Below are 17513 nucleotides of genomic sequence, written 5' to 3' on the forward strand. Positions count from 1 at the left end.
CAAAGAAAGAAAACCTTCCCCACTCATTGGCTGTAGTTAACTCTGCTTTGTGAGCGAGGCATCCAAAAATTCTTGTAAGATTTGATGGAAGTAATACCCAGATTAATTTCAATCTTGGGATTTTCAAATCCTACAGTGCAGAATATTGGCCTTGTGTTTTCCCCATAGTGGTTAGACAGCAACTTGGAAGATACTTTTCTCTATTTCATCCAGAGAACTCCAAGATATAACCTTAGGATTTTTTGAAGTGGTCCTGAACATACTTTAAAATCAACTTGGATACATTCTTCAGCTTAGATTGTTATACAAATTTCAGTTCATGACTTTGCAATTTAAAAGACAAGAGAAGTGTTTTTTTAGTCTTTCTTTTAAATTCTATAAATAAATGCTGTTTTGGATTATAATAGTACTATATGTATAAGATCACTTCAACTTGTAAATAAGTCTAATTTAATATACCTCAGTGAGATGCAGATTCATGCAAGCTAGCTGGATTTGATTTTAACTCTTCCTGTTTATGTCCTGTGTATTAGAGTGACAGCCTCCTTCATTGTGTAAATGCCATTAATTCATGTTGTTTTGATTCTTCTGAAACAAATTTTGCATTAGCATACATATCATGCAATTGCCATTTGAATTCAGCTCTGTCAGGACTGACTGTTGCAGTCACAAAAATGGAGTGTCATAGAGTTGGTATGTCATGTGGAATTTGATGAAATCTCAAAATAGCACTGTTTGTGCATGCTACTTTATAAACAAATGCATACTGGAACTTCTGACATTTTATTTTTTTGAACTTTTTTTCTAGTGCTTGTATGTATATTTCAGCACTTTCCATAGGATATATTTCTTCTTTTACTCATTTTTCTGTGGTGAACTTCAGTGACTTAGTTTCTTTGAAGGGTAATGGCTGAGTAAGTTGAATTTCATTTCCTCTAATGCCAGTAACAAGTGATCAAACCAATAGCTTGTCAAATTCATTGAGTACCTGCAACCATCCTGTTTTCATTTGGGCATTCTCATTTGCTTCATTTCATGACACTATTGCCTTTGTGTAACATAAGTGATCTGCCATGAGGACAGAATCATCTGACTTGGATGTTAGCACCTGTGCTAGGAATCTAAATACCCTGAATTTCCTCTCTTAGCTGTCAGAGAGAGAAGGATGCCTCAGGAGTGTGGATGAACCCACTGACCTTGAACCTCTGGAGATGTATTTCTCTCTCTCTGTCTTCATTGCCTAAAATGAGGTAGGGTAAGTCAGGACATCAGAGCTGCAGTCTTTACTTGCGCAGCTCCTTCTAGGGGTTCAGCAAAGAGGTGTTGGATCTTTGAACATTTGCACCCTGAAATATGAGATAAGGTTGGTGATTTAATCTGAATCTGTTCAAAATTCCTGTGCAGTGAGTAGCAGTAGAAGGAACATCAAAGGTACATTTTTATATCCTAACTTAGGTCACATGTGAAATGAAAAAAATATTACAATCAAAATCAAACCCGATTTTATTCAGTATCGCTGCCTCACGTAATAGGCAATCTGATGTAATGATGCCTTATTACTGAATATGGGCAGGAGAAGAAAGTGTGTAAGACCATTACTTTTCTTAATTTGTTGAATAAACATGTAAATAATTTTCTTCTTCAAAAATTGGCAAAGAAAAGTAAGAATATCCAAGTTCCATACACAAACTCCAACTTAGACACTACAAGATTGTGAAAACTGACAAAAATAAAAAAATCTAATACCTGAAAATGAACAGATAAATAGTGAATAAAAGATCTAAACAGAATTGCAAGATATTAAAAAAGTAATTTATGTTGGGTAAAAATACTGAAAGAAAATATATTAGCAGTAGTAAAATATTACAATATCTATGTATTGAATTCAAAATTAAAAGTTACTATTGGATCATCTAGTCAGACTTCAATTTGTTTCCCTTCTATGACACCTTATAGCTTGTGTCTGACTCCAGTATATCTCCTAGGTGTGTATTTATTCTTGACTGGTTTGCAGAAGAACAGTCATAAGCAAGGGATCTTCTTGTTTCTTATAAAAACTATTTCACTGCTAAAAAATGTTCCTAATTCATAATTTTAATTTGTCTGGATTCAACTATTAGCTTACTAGTCTTCTAATGCTTTTTTATGCCAGATTACACAGAACCTTAATTCCTAGTATTTTCTCTGTGTGAATCCACTTACAACAATTGAAGCACCTTTTAATATGTTTTTGAATAAACTAACATTATTTAGCTCTTTAGGTCTTTTACTGCAAACCATCTTCTTCAGTGTTATCATTTTCATTTTTTCTATGACTTCCTCAGTTTTTAAAATATTAAACTGTGATCAAAAATATATATGTAATACTAATTAGAATTTATATGAGTTTCATACACGAAGGAAAATTAATTAATTATTGCTTTTGTGCGTACAGTCTGGGGAAGCAGGTTTTCTTTTGCCATGATGTTATTGGGACCAATATGAGAGGATACCTTATATCCCCTCATCTCTAACTTTTATGTGGCACATATATTCTATAACACAGTATTTCCATCCTCTTATCCCTTTCAATCCATAGGCCATAAGACTTGCTTTTAGTGATCCTGCCAGTATAGCCTTGAATTTGGCTGTATTAAAGCACATTTTGGGTTGTTTGATCAAGCTAACCAAGTAATTCTGATAACTTGTCATAATACCTTGTTCTTATTGTTATTTATGTTTCTATCCTTATTCTTAATTTTATATGTTTCTCCCTCACTGATTCTGTTATATCAATGTGGTCATTTCACTGGGAAGTATTTTTTGGCATGTCAGTTAATCAGTTTTCAGCCCATTTAGTTGGTACTTTATTGATATTATATAGTGCCAACTTTTTAATCAGTCATGTGTTACCGAATGAATTGCTTTACAAAGTCCAAGATAGGCAACTTTATTTGACAAATCTGTAACCTTACAAAAATCATGTTACTATGATGAGAATTATTTTCTCTAAATCCATGCTGGCTGCCATTTATTACATTAATGTTCTTTACTCTTTGGCAATTAGACTTTTTATCAGCTTGCTCTTTCTTTTGTCTTGCTTGATGTTAGGCTAAGCACTTGGGCTGCTTGTTCTTTAAAAATTAATGGCACATTAGCATTCTTCTGGAATTTCCCTGCTATTTCAAGATTTATCAAAAATTAATGGAAGAGATGCCCTCGGTTATTTGGGCTTGTTGATTTGAATATAATTATCCCTAGCAGATGCTGTTTGGTATTCTCTTCAGTTACTAATTCTTGATTAGTAGAATCTGTGTTTGCCAAGCTAAAATGTAAAATATGGAACATTGCCAAAGCTTAAGCTTTGTGTTTATGTTGTTTGTAAAGCCACAAGTCCTTAAGCAATATCTTTCAATATGATAAAAGTAATGAATAGATATAAGAGAAAATCTGTTACCAGAAAGAGTTGAAAGCTTTATAGTTATAATTACAGATATAATTATGAGAAACATTAAATATGGATGGAGATTTCACACTTACAGTTTAAAAGTAACACAGATTTTGTTTTTGGATTAAAAACAGGAAACTAGCTCTGAAAGTATGGTACGTGAAACTTGAGATTTGAATTTGACCAAAAGTAAAACACGACATTTAAAAATGACCCTCAGGAATACTAAGCTTATAAAACATCAGAGGAAGAATTGTGCCTAAACAAATCTGCAGTCCTTAGACCAGAGAGGTACTCTCTGACATTTCTTCCACTTTCACCAGTGATTTTGGATGACAGTTACTGGATTCTCTAGAACCTGTAATGGCTCCAGCAGCAGCATGGTTCTAAGTTGCCATCTCTTTCTGCACAAATTAGAAGGTGTATCAGTAGAACTCAATTGCAGTATGGTGCCATTTCACTGAAGTTAACAGTTATTTATGTGTCTCACTACAGTGACAGGAAAGTTTGCTCACACTGAGTGCACATTGAAAAAATTATGCCCAATCATAATGATTTACTACTGCAAATTTTAGAAATATCAATATCAGGATTTATTTATTAATATTGTCCTTGTTAAGCTGAGGTCATAATGGGGTAATAATTATGAAAATAGTAAACAGAAGACTTTGTGATAGAAACAAAGCTGTTACAATTATTATAGCATTATATTATTATTATTCTAACAATTGTGCATGATCAGCTGCTATTATTGTTAGGCCTGTAAAAAGAGCACTAGTGTAAGGAAGTAGTATAGGAGCCATCTCTTAACATGTTGTATGTACAGAGTTTCCCACTTAGAGAAGGAAAAGAAGGAGAAAAGTACTTGGTTGGATGAGCACACAAATTAAGACATGGCTTTGGGAATAAGAGACACATATAAAAGGGAAAAGCAAAGGAAATTTGCCTAGGTGCTTAGATTGGTTTCATGGTCACTATGCAACAAATAAACTTTAACCTTTCTCAGTTTTCCTTTTTGCAAGGAATCAGGTAAAAAGCAAGCAATTTTCCATCTAGGCTTGCTGTCTTTCAAGTTCCCAGAGTGTCTGAAAACAAATATAACTTGGAATATTAAATAAAATTCAAATATTTTTTACTACCTAATGGTATGATCAAGTGTATAGCAATTGCTATGAATTATCTGAGCCTTTAAGAGGATAAGTTCTAATTAGAAAGGTAATTTAAAACTTCCCTTCTGCACAATGTTTCTGTGTAATATTGTCATAAGAATCTTAATCACAGATTTTCTCATTTTTATTGGTATAAAATTACAGCCATTAATTATAGTTATGCCATGAGTATTTTTTTCTTTTTATCTCTGTAAATTCTCTTCCTTAAGGAAAGTCCTTTGGTTGGCGAATAAGGTTTTATGCTCTATAACTGGCTGAAGGTACAGGGGAGAAGAAACTAAGGCTGATGGCTTGGCTGATCACAGGAATTTTCATTTTTTTGTGACTTGAAGGGGTTTCACTTTGATGCACTTACCCATGGACAGGAATTTGGTGTCACTGAGGTAAACAAGATGCTCAAGTAGGACACAGGGCTCTCAGAGACCTGCAACCTCCTAGATCACCATCTAAATGTTGAGGGCTACCATGAGACATCCCCAAGGCGGCAGTAATCAGTGTGAGGAACATAAAATTGAGTTACAAGGTTTGGCTATTTGCATGGGACTCATTGTGGGAGGGAGCTTTAAGTCTAGAGTGTGAAGTGTTGGTGACTAAATAACTTATTCTGCATTTGGTGTGAGAATCTGTTCTTTTGCATGATTTAATGAATTAAAAATATATTTCTAATAAAGAAGTTTTTATTCGCTACCCTAGAAATTAACATTTGCTATATCAGATTTGTGACCTGAGAAGTTCCACTACCCTTAATATACATGTATACATATTTTGCTTTTATATTTTGTTGTTTCAAAACAAGCACCAAAACATTGTTAAAAACAGAATGCTTATGACAGCTGACCTTACTTTCCCAGTATGAATTCAGCTTGTAAATTACATCTGATTTCATAAAATACTGATAAAAGATAAAATTTAAAGTTTTAAAAAACAGGCTCATGGACTATAATAGTTGTGTTGAATGGTGTGAGGAAGTTGTTTTTTGGTAGTAGATCACCCTGATTTTCAGAATAAAGACCAATTAATCAGATATCATTGACCTATATATGTAAGAGAGCAGTGTATTCATATTAATCAGATAATTTGTCTAAAGTCAATGTAGAAACACAGTATTACTTCATCAGAAGGCATTTATTGAGAGATCCTAGCCCAGCATCCATTTAATTTGAGCTTCAGGAACAAGGTCTGTGTAGCATGGACTTCTCTGGATTTATTTAAAGTTTATTGCTAGAGTCTCACTAACTTGGTTCTTTTCCCTTGTGTTCTGGCAATATGGCAAAGCAGAAGCATCTCTTCCAAAACTTAGAGGATTGGATGGTTTTTTTTCAGAATTGCATGTTCAAGTAGACAACTAGTAGAATAAAAAACTATAATTCTTATCTAAAAGAAAAATATTTTATCAGTCATCTGATCTAAGCTTATTTCTGTATTAGTACTTTCTATACAGCAGTGTCCAGTTTTTGTTTATGTTCTATCACTTCCTGAATTTGTTGCTTGACATTAAATCACAGTTATTGAGAGTAACCTTTAAAGTTTTCAGAACTGCATAATCTTTCTCTGTTCTCAAAGGTTTTTGTTATCCTTCATCATATGCTTGGTGTGATTTTGATGAAGCTGGATTCATAGGGTCCCCCAGGTCACTAATGAAAATGGATAGCACAGAACACAGTGCCAATTCCTCTGAGCCCCAGTCAATGTATTGCTCCCTCTTTGGAAGCTGCGCTGTTGCTACTTATTTGCGTCATGATCTACCAGCCATTTTTTATGTCTGCTATGGTATTTTTAACATGCAGTAGCTCTCCAGTCAGCAGCTGGGCAGTGCCTGGTTTTGTACAGGGACAGACATAGGGTTCCTTTTAACAAATACAGAAAATCCTTCAGCTCCAGTTAAGTCATTTTTACTTATTAACTTCTTTACCTAATCAACCATTTGAAATTATTTTTTATTATCTTATCAATAAGTATAATATTTAGGTTTGGTTTTGTTTTGTTTTGTTTTGGTTTTTTTTTGGTTTTTTTTGGTTTTTTTTTTTGTTTGTTTGTTTGTTTGTTTGTTTTTGTTTTTTTTTTTTTTTTTTATTTTCTGGATCTGGAAACTACACAAGAAGCTTTCTAATTTGGAATGGGTTTCTGGTGATATCTTATAAAATTAATAGAATACCAGAATAAAAAATCCCTTTTTTTCCCCATCTCTATTTTCATCAGAGAAAGTCAGGCTAGCAGAAAACAGGAAGCCAGAAGCTACCATGGTAATTTGTGTCATAAGGTGTGAAAACCCCTCTTGGAAGAGCTGCCCTAATAAGGAGAAGGTGCTAAAAGAGGGATTGTTCTCATATGAGCACATGGTGGTTGAAAGTCCAGTTTTGTAACAGATGCCATAGAAAACAGGCACTGTACTCCCAAGAGACATCAATTCATGTCCTTCCTGTGGTATACATATGTATGTAATCATAACATTCTTCAGGAACTTAAAAATATGTCAGAGTAACAGTCCTATACCTTTTGCAACAATCTTGTTATTGAAGGATGGATGCCTACCAAGTGAAGTGGAGTCAATTATCTCCTTCCCCATCCTTGGCATTCCTATGGAGAACTAATTTCTCAGCTCGCCTGTTGGGTTGATGCTGTGCTCCACAGACATTGAATACTCTGCACAGAAATATTGTTGGACTATAGGGGTAAATTATTTCTTATTCATAAATTTATCCAGGCAATTTATCCTGTTCAGCAAGACATTTAATCACATTGCCTAATTGAACTTTTGAGATGCTTAAAACTAATTATGGGCTGAATCAGTATCTCAGTACTTAATTGATACTGAGTATGGCCAATGAAGGAATAAAATTTAAATGATCTTATATTGAAAACATCTGTTGATATTCTAGCCAATTCTAGATACCTGATATTCTCTAGCCCATGTGTACTATTCTATGCTTATTTACTGTCTTGAGGTAGAACACAACTTGCCAAGTGACAGTGATCCAGAAAGGCCTATATCTGTAGAGGTGTACTATAAGCAGAGACTTCATTTTTAGCCTAAATCATACTCAGTGCTTGGAGACAGCTGTTTTTTTTTTTTTTCCCCTTCAAGAGGAGGTAAAAAAAAAAACAAAAACAAAAAAAAAAACTAAGTTTAAATGAAGCACTTAAATGAATGTTTTGCATTGCAGTGATTGAGAGCCAGCAATGCTTTTAATAATATGCCCTCACGCTGCTGCCCCCTTGGGATTTGAGGGATTTTCTAATACAAGCCATAATGTGTAATTTATTAGCTACCAGTAGCTGGACTTCTGAATCTGCCTGAGCCAATGAATTTATTTTAATTTCTAAAAATATATGTAAATTATTGTTTTATGTTAATCCTATATATGATAATGGCTTTTGGATGGCAGTATCATAAATGTAACATAAAGCCTGCAACTGGGTATGAATTAACATCAAGTTTAAAGGAATTAGGATGAACAGATCAATTCTGAAATACTTGAGTGACATGTGCTGAGTATGTTTACAAACATGGAACAAATACACATGTGTTTATGTATCTGTCTGTCTTTTTAGTTATGTACATTGCTAAATTTCAGGGTGTTCCCATCTGGAATTGTACATGTCTGTGTGCACATCCATGCAGATATATATGCATCTGTGAGTTAGATTAAGGAAAAGGGACTTTCAGAAGAACAAGATACTAATTATATTGAAGGGCAGGCTGAAAAGTTTCACCTTTTCTATGGACAAGCAAGATAATTTTAAATTATGTATTTTAAGACACTAGTTGATGCCTCAGGATAACAGAGTGAATACTACAACATTTTTTTTGTAACTTTCAGCAATTCATTTTGGGTCTTTTTCTATCAAAAGTCTGTGCTGTAACCAGGAAGTCAAAATCAACCTGAACATGAATGGAAAATGCCATTGACTATGGCAGAACTCACTGTGATGAGCTTTACATGTCTGATTTGAAATTGCCCTAGAACTGAACCAAAAATCAGGATTTTTCATTTGCTGGATGAGAGATTATGAGCAGGGAGAAAAACAGTTCTTGCTTAGCTGTGTGCTCATTCGGCAGAGTTGGAGCCTTATTTGGACCTTTCTGCTCTTTGGTTCACCCAGCGGCCCCATAGCTCAAGTAACGTGAATCCCCACTTCTGTGCTGTGTTGCTTTGCAGACCGTGGCAGGGACCTGCTCAGGGTGGAGGGGATGGTTTCCTAAGGTTATCTCTTAACTAAACTACTTCTGGCAGAATGGAGTGACCAAGGCAAAGGACTGTGTATTGTGATTATTAACTAGGCACTGTAAGTGATCAGGGGGAATCAACTGCCTGATCTTCTCCTTCCCAAAGTTTGGGAGTATTTAAATAACCCATATTTATGTGTCCATGCCAAAGGTATATATTTAGTAGAGCAGAGAGCAACAAACTTGTCCTCCCTCTCCTTTTAGCTTCTAAGGCCCTTAGCGCTGCAATTCCCATTGTGGTCCAGTGTGACAAAGCCTCCAGTAGCTCAACCACAGCTGCCAGAGAAACTGGGAAAACAAATAATGTGTTGCCTTTGACAACAGTAAAAAATGGCCAACACTGTGACATTGTGTTATGGCACTGGCCCTTGTCTCATGATCTTTCTATTTTAAAATGTTACGGTCACTTATATGAATCAGCTTGAACCAATTCAATTCAAATTTTTTCACCTCTTATACCATTTCATTACTGGAGTGACCTAAAAGTAAGTCAGAGATCTGTTTCAGTCACAGCAGTGCCTAGATACTAATTGCACTACATATGCAGTGATTTGACTTCTTTCCTCTGACCCTTCATCTGTGGTGGAAACCTGTCCTGACCAAGTTACAAGAAGCTGTATACATACTCTGGTGACTGACAACTCATCCACAAGGGTCCTTCTAAGCAGTGTCAAAGCAAGCACAGGTAATGCCATTGTAAGTCAAAGTCATAGTCATAGTACTGACTGCAGTTGAACACACTTGCAGGACCTGCAAAGGAAACATTGTCTTCAAATTGCGTTAAAGGGCAGTTGGAGCTGCTGAATGTTAACTCCTCCATTTCTTGGAGACTCTCCATTTTTATGGGATCTCTAGACATTAGTATGAAATTTCTGCTGGTAGTAATTGTACTGTCATTACTTAAGGATGAAGTTTCAGGAGTGTGTTAGCTTGCCCTTTACAATAACTGCTTAATTAATGAAAACAGTGTATACCAAAGAACATCAGATAGTAAAAATAACAGCTGATGAACTTTTCCCTTTAGTTCTCTCACTTTCAAATATTTGGTTTTGCTATGGACTGAGTTTATGTAACAGCTTAATTTTGTATTTTTCACAGAAACGTGACCTGGAATAATTTAGCTATCCCAGACACCCACTGTTCCAGAGAGCTAGAAGAAGGTTACCAGTGCCCACCTGGATTTAAATGCATGGACCTTGAAGATCTGGGATTAAGCAGGCAAGAGCTGGGCTACAGTGGCTTTAATGAGATAGGTCTGTCCTACTGGTAAAATCCATTTCAGTCTCCATTTAAAACTGTTTTTGAAATGAATGGAACAGATAGCTCATGTCTGTGCTGAAAAGACATCAAGTGTAATCAGTATTCTACTCAAGTAGAGCACATGCAAGAAGGAGAAGCCGTACTATTTGCTTTGCAGTTATGATATATTTTTACATTTCTTGGGATCCCAGGATTTAAATACCTTTAAAACACATCTTTATAAGGAGTCAACAGTTGATTATCACCAGTATGCAAATGCGATGACTAATTTCTGTTTTATTTCTGATTCATTTTAGAGCATAAAATCCCTTCTGTTTTTCTAATTTTAGTAGTAATTCCCATGAAAAAAAAAGTCTTTTTTTTCATCCAGAATTACTTTGATAATCATCTTGTTACTAAGCAGAAGATATGAGAAAAAATGATACCATGTATCTGTGGCAATCTTGATCCAAACTGTGAAAATCAAAACATCAGCCAGAAAAATGATTGCGAGTCAGGCAGATTTTGCAATACAGGTGCAATTTGTGTTCTGTGTAAAACACCGCAGTTACCAGGAGAATACATTGTCTGACAGCTGCAATGTGTTGTGCCATCCCCACAAGGAAATAAGTGTAGAATACAACAGCAGGAAGGGTGGCAAGAGCATGGGCAGCTATGGTAAGATCCACATTCAGATGGAAAATATGCAGTTACTATGTCAAAATATTGTGGCTATTTCACATTTATTGAGCAGACAAAGGTCCAACAGAAGCCTGCAGCTGTAAGTTTTCATTTCAGGACAGGTAGGGAAGTATCTTCAAATGACAGAGCATACCCACAGGCTGAATTCTTTCTGATGCATGGCTTTGACTCTGATAAGGTTTTTTTTGTTTTATTTTTGATTTTTCTGGCTTGAGCTCCAGACTGTTATCCCAGCCTCAGCTGAATTTGAAGGTAATGGAAAGGTTTAATGACTGAAATCCAAAAAGTTTTTTTGAGTATTGAAAGCCTTTGTAGCTGAAATTGCTTCATTTGGTTCCTGAATATTCAGGTTTCTGGATATACACAATGAGCTACAGAATTTCAAGGAAGTCTCAGAGTCTTGCTACAAGTACTCTGGGATTCTTAAAAATTAATGAACAAAAACTGCCATTTATGTCCTTTCTTTTTACTTGTGAAAAAGGGACAAAAACCTGATTTCAGCCAAGCTACATTCTGTTCCCTCTGCAAGTCAGAAGCATACCATTTGTTCCAGTACTGTTAGATGGATAACACCATAGATAGTACCAAATCCTCTATAATTTTTTTCTTCTGTAGATCTCAAAGGATAATCCTGTCTTATCTCTCAGTCAGCCTTCAGATTTACTGTCATTGCTGGATGAACATGGGCTGAGTTCACACTAGAACCTAAAACCATCCACACTCAAGTTCTGTAGTTCCAGGTAGTTTGGGAGGAGAGCATGAGATAGGGGTATTGCCAGAATAATTAGGCCTCAGATTGAAATCATCCTTCTTATTTTGTTATGAGAAAAGTATTTTTTGGCATTGAAGGGTCTTGTTCCAGCTGCCCACCCGGTCACCAGGGAAAACTAGTTGCACTGTCTTAGACAAGCTTCAGTGGGTAGAACGGTTGAACGAGACCCAGAGTGCTTAATAAAGGACAATAGCATTTTTTTAATGATGGGGGCAGGTTGGCAAAGACAGGTGAAATAGTTTGTCCATGGATGCCTTCAAAACAAGTTAAAAAAACAGGACTGAAACTCTGGTCTCCTGAGTCACAGTGGTATGTCTTATCAATATTTATTTCTGAGTATTGCATTTAAAAGGTCAGACATTGCTAATAGACCTAGGAGACTTATAATTGATAAGTTGTTTTTGTCTAGAAATAGGTAACCAGGATATAACACCCCTCAGAACAGTAGCCAGAAGTTAAATTGGATATCAATTGAAGGCTGATAACTAAAACACTGGGTAAGACACAGAAACTTTGCCAAAAAATGTTAAATAAGCTTCCTCAAATTAGGATTGTTACAAACAGTATTATAACCAGCAAGTTCATCAATATTTTATAAATATCCATTTTGTGATGCACCTTTGTGTGTAGTTAACAGGTAAGTAATTAAATAAATATTTTCTGTGTAATTATACTATTTTTGGTACTTTCATTGATATTTCATTTGCAGATATTATGATGCAGCCTGTCCTATTGGATCCTCAAATCTATCATTACAAAAATCACAAGAGCATAGCAGTTCAGCAGCTACTGTATAATTAGTAACTCTTAATTTGTGGCATATAAGTAAAAACTATGAATATTTGAATTTGATAATTTCTGTTATTTTTCTTCTCTTGAAAGAAAAAAGGAGGGATTTTTACAATTTTATTACTGGGTGAACACAAAGCTGTCCTAATCAGATAAAAGTTATTAGAGTTTTTAATATTGTGAATATGCCAATTAGGTAGCTTCATATTTGGAAAATACCTTGATTTTGGCCATGCCCTGGTCCCATTTTTACTAGTGGCTTTGACTTTAAAGGATGAAGATTGGAAAGATGATAGTGTAAGTCTTGGTATTTATTTAAATAAATAAAATACATTTATTTCCCAAGTTTTCTATTTTTAATTTTGAGGTGTTCTATTTATCTGTTTTATGTATGTTTCCATGCAAATATATACGTATTGTTTAAGGAAGAACATAGTTATATAGTGAAGTCATCTTGTCAAGATAATTTAGGCCATCTCCTTCTGATGAGAAGCAGACTTCATAATCTTTCCAGGCAACTTATTGTGTTGCTTCATTGTCTGTCCTCTTAGGAAGATTTTCATAAAGTATAACGTGAATCTTTCTTCTTTATGGAATTTAAGATCATAATTTCTTACCTTATTCACTACTGGCATAGGCAAAACCTTAAAAACAAAAAGCTTGTCTGCATCTTTCATTATGCCTTCCATATGGCTCTAAATGTTTCAGTCTTTTACGAGAAGACTTATATTTTATACCTTAAATTGTTCTTACTCTCCTTCTGAAGACCTTCTCTGGCTGATTCAGCACCTAGCTGAAATGCAGTACTGTCAGAATACCCCAGCAGAGGCATTATTTTATGTGATTTTAAGCTCTGTTACAATTTCTACATCCCAGTGAGATGTTTTCTGTTTTCAGAATAGCATGTTGTGAGTGATTCATGTTTTTCTAATTTATTACAGCCCTTGTGTCCTGCTGGAAGAGCTGCCATCACTGTTTCCCATCCTTTACTTGTTTCTATATATATTTATTTCTACATGTAAACCCTTACATTTGTCTCTGTTGAACAGCATACTTACTTTTGTTTTTCCAGACTATTTATTCAATTTGCAAGATCTTCAGGTGTTTTAATTCTCTCCTCCTGATTACTTGCACCGCCTTTTAATTTACTTTTATCTTAAATTACATGAGTATAATTTATTTTCTATCAACCTGACCAAGAGTGAAAAAAAATAAGTAGAACCAGACCAAGATTAGACTCTAGAACTTTGTTTGACAGTCTTTTTTTCTTTTTTTCTTTTGTTTGGCAGTGCTTCATTAATAGCTGCTCATAAGGACACCTAACAAATGGTTTTGCACCCATCACAGAGCAATGTCACCTAGTCTTATTCCTTTGTGTTGCCATGGTGAGACAATGTTAAAAGCCTTTAAAAGCCTTTTAAAATATGTAGTGTTTCCTTTCTCTTAACAAAACTTGCCTCCATTCCACATTTGTACAGCAATGATACAGGCAGATTTGTGCCATAGGTTCTCAAGTGCCTGCACCCTTTAATGTACATTAATTTACTTACACAAGATGCTTGTGAAGATCATTTTTCCAATGTGGGCCACATTAGCTTATATCTACAGCTAATGCCGCTGTCCTTTAATGTACATATTTCTAGATTGCATGTAGAATTAAATAAACACCAATTAGTATTGCCAACTTTGCAAGTGTAATCTCTAAGTGTGAGTTAGCAAAATCCAGGGAAGTTCTGTCTGGCAGTACCTCTGGAAAAGTTACAAGCAAAAGTCACAGAGGTCTATCTCATAACTGTTCATTAAACTGAATAATTAATGAAATATGAATCAATTAGCTAAGCCCCCAGAACCTCACAGCCTTTTTTTTAGGAAGTTCTGAAATGGGAGGAAGGAATAGTAAGGAAAGAAAAGCTCATCCCTCTAGGTGAGCTGACTTAGCTGTTTCAGGTTCCACCTGATGGGAGGCTACAGGAATTTCCTGCTTTCCTATAGTAAATTGCTTATGAACTCGGTAGAAACCCAAGTACCCTTTCCAATAGTTAGACACAGAACTTGACTTCTTAAGTAGGCATTGTTCTTACACAGTGTGAGCCTTAATATAAAATTGAATCTTTTATTCTTCAGGGTGCCTGAAAGATTTTTTTGAATGCTGTGGGGCTGAGTGGAAGTAAGAGAAAGGATGTGAATGAAAGGCTTGGCTGGCTATGAGGATGTGGGTAGCAAAATTCCTTACTATTTTCTATACCTGTATGGTACTGTCAAGCTCTTCTCTTTCTCAGACTTCTTAGCTGGTTTTGATTTTGGCTTCTATAAAAAGGTTAATGTTTTCTTCATCTTAGAACAGCCTTCAGCCCTGTCTCCCACTGAGAGCATCAGGTACATTCACAGCTAGCCTGTTTCTTATTTCTGATTTCATTCTCTTCTTCTCTGTATTTTTCCTAGCTATGTTTAATTGCATAGGGTGTAGTTGAGAGCGTGAAAATATTATGAAGTGTGTAAAAAAAGTTAAGCGAAATATTGAGAAAAATTACATTTTTTTGTGAACAGGCCACACTAATTGTAAAAATTATTAGTCATATAATTTTATTTGTTTAAGTATTTTCATCTGATATGCCAAAAGAACATAAATATATTTGTTGAATTAAATAAGAGCATACAAGTCTTGGGAATTGGAGGGCTATGACAAGTACTTCTACCTTACATCTCACTGTTTATCTGTGTGCATCTACCTTTAGTCAATATTTAGCACATCAGCAACTGCTATCAGAGCCACACTAAGGATGCTGGCAGAGCTGTGTGGGCAGGTGATGTTGAAAAGGGTGCCTTCTAGATGCAAATGTGCCAGAATCCCCCCTGTTGTTGGATCCTGTACAGATTTCCTCCTTTACCTGCACTTTCCACACAGTACAGAGTCTTTCGCATTCAGGTTTTTGTTACATCAGCTAGTAATCATTCCACATGCCTCATGGGTGCAATCATCTGCAATCATCTACAGATGTAGACTTGCAGCACATCACTGATTTTAGTCTTCACATAATTTGGGAGAAGGTTTTTTCATGATTTAAAGTGTTACATATTGCTTCAAATAGTCTCAAAAGGAAAAGGAAGTCCCGAATAAAGATACCTAAAAATATTCTACAAAGTAAGCAAGAGAAGTTTTAGTCCATGAGAGATTGTTCTGAAAGGAGAAGATCTAATTCTATCCTTATCATCAACCCATCTACCAATTGCTAGGGCCTAATTGAAACTAATTACTTCTTGTACCTGCAAGGAATGTTCGACAACGACTACCATAGAATGGTCATTTTTCGTATAGGACATAAACACACATATCCTATCACGAAAAAACAAACGGTAAGAAGTCCTTCAAAGCCCATATGCAAAGACTACATCTGTGTTAAACCTTACTCATCTTTCAGTAGAAGTACTGTTTGTTGCCACAGTGAGCCAGCAAAATCATCTGATTTTTTGATCATCTGAGGTTTTACAGGCCATAGCCTGTAAAACAACAACAGAGCTTTGGGTTTCAGATATTTCCTGTTTTTATTAAAAGGGCTTCTTCCTTATAATGTGGGACATATAAATTATATATAAGGGCCTTTTTAAAATTAATAACTATATGAAAAAAGTTTATCACTGTGAAAAATGTCTGCCATGGCTAGATTAAAAGTGAACCTAATTTAATGTTTGTGAAAGGAAACTTCACAGTGGAGTCAAATTTCCTCAATTCACTTATAGGTATTGTTTTAATAAAATACTCATGCAATGATCAAAATAACCCCTTTGTTTATGCACAAATTGAAATTTTATCTTCCAAACGTGGGAGTTACTTTGGTTTTCTTACAAGTTCTCATAGCATGGGGAAAATACTTGTGTGTGTGCAACCCTTTGGCATTGCAAAGGCATTACTCTTAGACTGGAAGATTGGGTGGCATTAGGTCCATTGTTCAGAAGGAAAGAAGATTAAGTTAATATGCTGTGAATCTGGATCTGCCACAATCCATTAAGTACATTTTCCATGAGAGACTTTAATGTTTCCAAGAGATTGGGTACCTAGCTCTTGGATTGGAATTCAGAATGGCCACAGAGTTTGTTGAGTGGTGTGATGTCATAAACACTTAAAAAAAATCTGGAGAAGGAAGGACCCTAAAATAAAAGCTGAAAAATGAGTCTAAATCAGATGCCAAATTAGGTACTCCTAGAAACTTCAAGCATTCAGAGCTACAAGTCCACTTGTTTATGTGGACATCTATATGATTAATATGATGCAAATTCTTAAAGCTAAAGTAGAAGTGACCCATGCTTTTATATAGTAGTGAAGTGGTCAAAGCAAGAGACTTCCATTCTGGAAGGATGCCCTACTAACCTCTATGCATGGGCTGAGCAGAGCCTGGTTCCTTCCTTTTTTCCTCTGAGTCTGCAGCAGCAGGAATTCCCACTGCAGGCACCTTAGGAAAGCAATCAACTGAAAGCTGTTTATATAGGGAGTTCTGTAAAGATTTGCTCCTCTTCTGTGAAATTATTTCAAATTTTTCTCCAGGGACCACCTCACCCCAAGATGGATAAAACCACTTTTAACATTTAGGAGGCTGAATGTTAACAAGGCATACCAAGATGAAAGAGAATGCTTGAAAATCTGACTTGACATTCCAGCTGCCACTGGATGAGAAAAGTGCCCTTCACTGGTGGCAGAAGCTGACCTTTTAGTTACTCTGTCACTACCCACCCACCTGACCCAGGCAGCTTGGCTCTTGATGGCAGTATCAGCAGCCACTTGGTCTCTCCAGGTCCCTGGCATAGGCAAGAGGGGCAGGTGGATTATGATTGATTAGTTGTCCTAAGCAACTGACTTCTTTAACAGTTCTGAGGCTTCAATGTCTATGAAAAGCAGTTAATTATGGGTTGATGAACAGAATAAAATTTACATTAGCAGGTTATTTGCTCAAAGTAGAGATACAGCTGATAGTGAAAAGGATTGCAGCGTTTTTTATCAGACTCCCAACATGAGTCCTTCCTCCCGCCACTGCACTTTCACACAATCATGTCTCCTGAATGATGCTGGTGTCACCTTGCACGGACATAGAGGGCCAGAAATGCAGATCAGCATCACCACCACAGCCTGAATCCCTGGGCTCTGAGTCACTTGGTATCTGGGATAATAGAAAGCAGTTAGGGGATGTGATTGTT

At 35.7% G+C, this 17513-nt stretch overlaps 1 protein-coding gene across 6 annotated transcripts in view; it reads left to right on the forward strand.

Annotated features, from left to right (window-relative positions):
- Positions 1-17513, forward strand: part of NALCN (sodium leak channel, non-selective) — a 229626-nt gene that overhangs the window by 41352 nt on the left and 170761 nt on the right. For 5 of the 6 annotated variants that reach the window (XM_053970810.1, XM_053970811.1, XM_053970812.1 and 2 more), the window contains one exon: positions 9923-10077. In XM_053970810.1, coding sequence (XP_053826785.1) covers positions 9923-10077 — 155 coding nt within the window. Of the gene's footprint in view, positions 1-9922; positions 10078-11991; positions 12035-17513 lie in introns of those variants that run through there. The other variant, XM_053970815.1, reaches the window with a different exon arrangement.

This window comes from Vidua macroura, chromosome 2, assembly GCF_024509145.1.
Source record: "Vidua macroura isolate BioBank_ID:100142 chromosome 2, ASM2450914v1, whole genome shotgun sequence".
Taxonomy (NCBI): domain Eukaryota; kingdom Metazoa; phylum Chordata; class Aves; order Passeriformes; family Viduidae; genus Vidua; species Vidua macroura.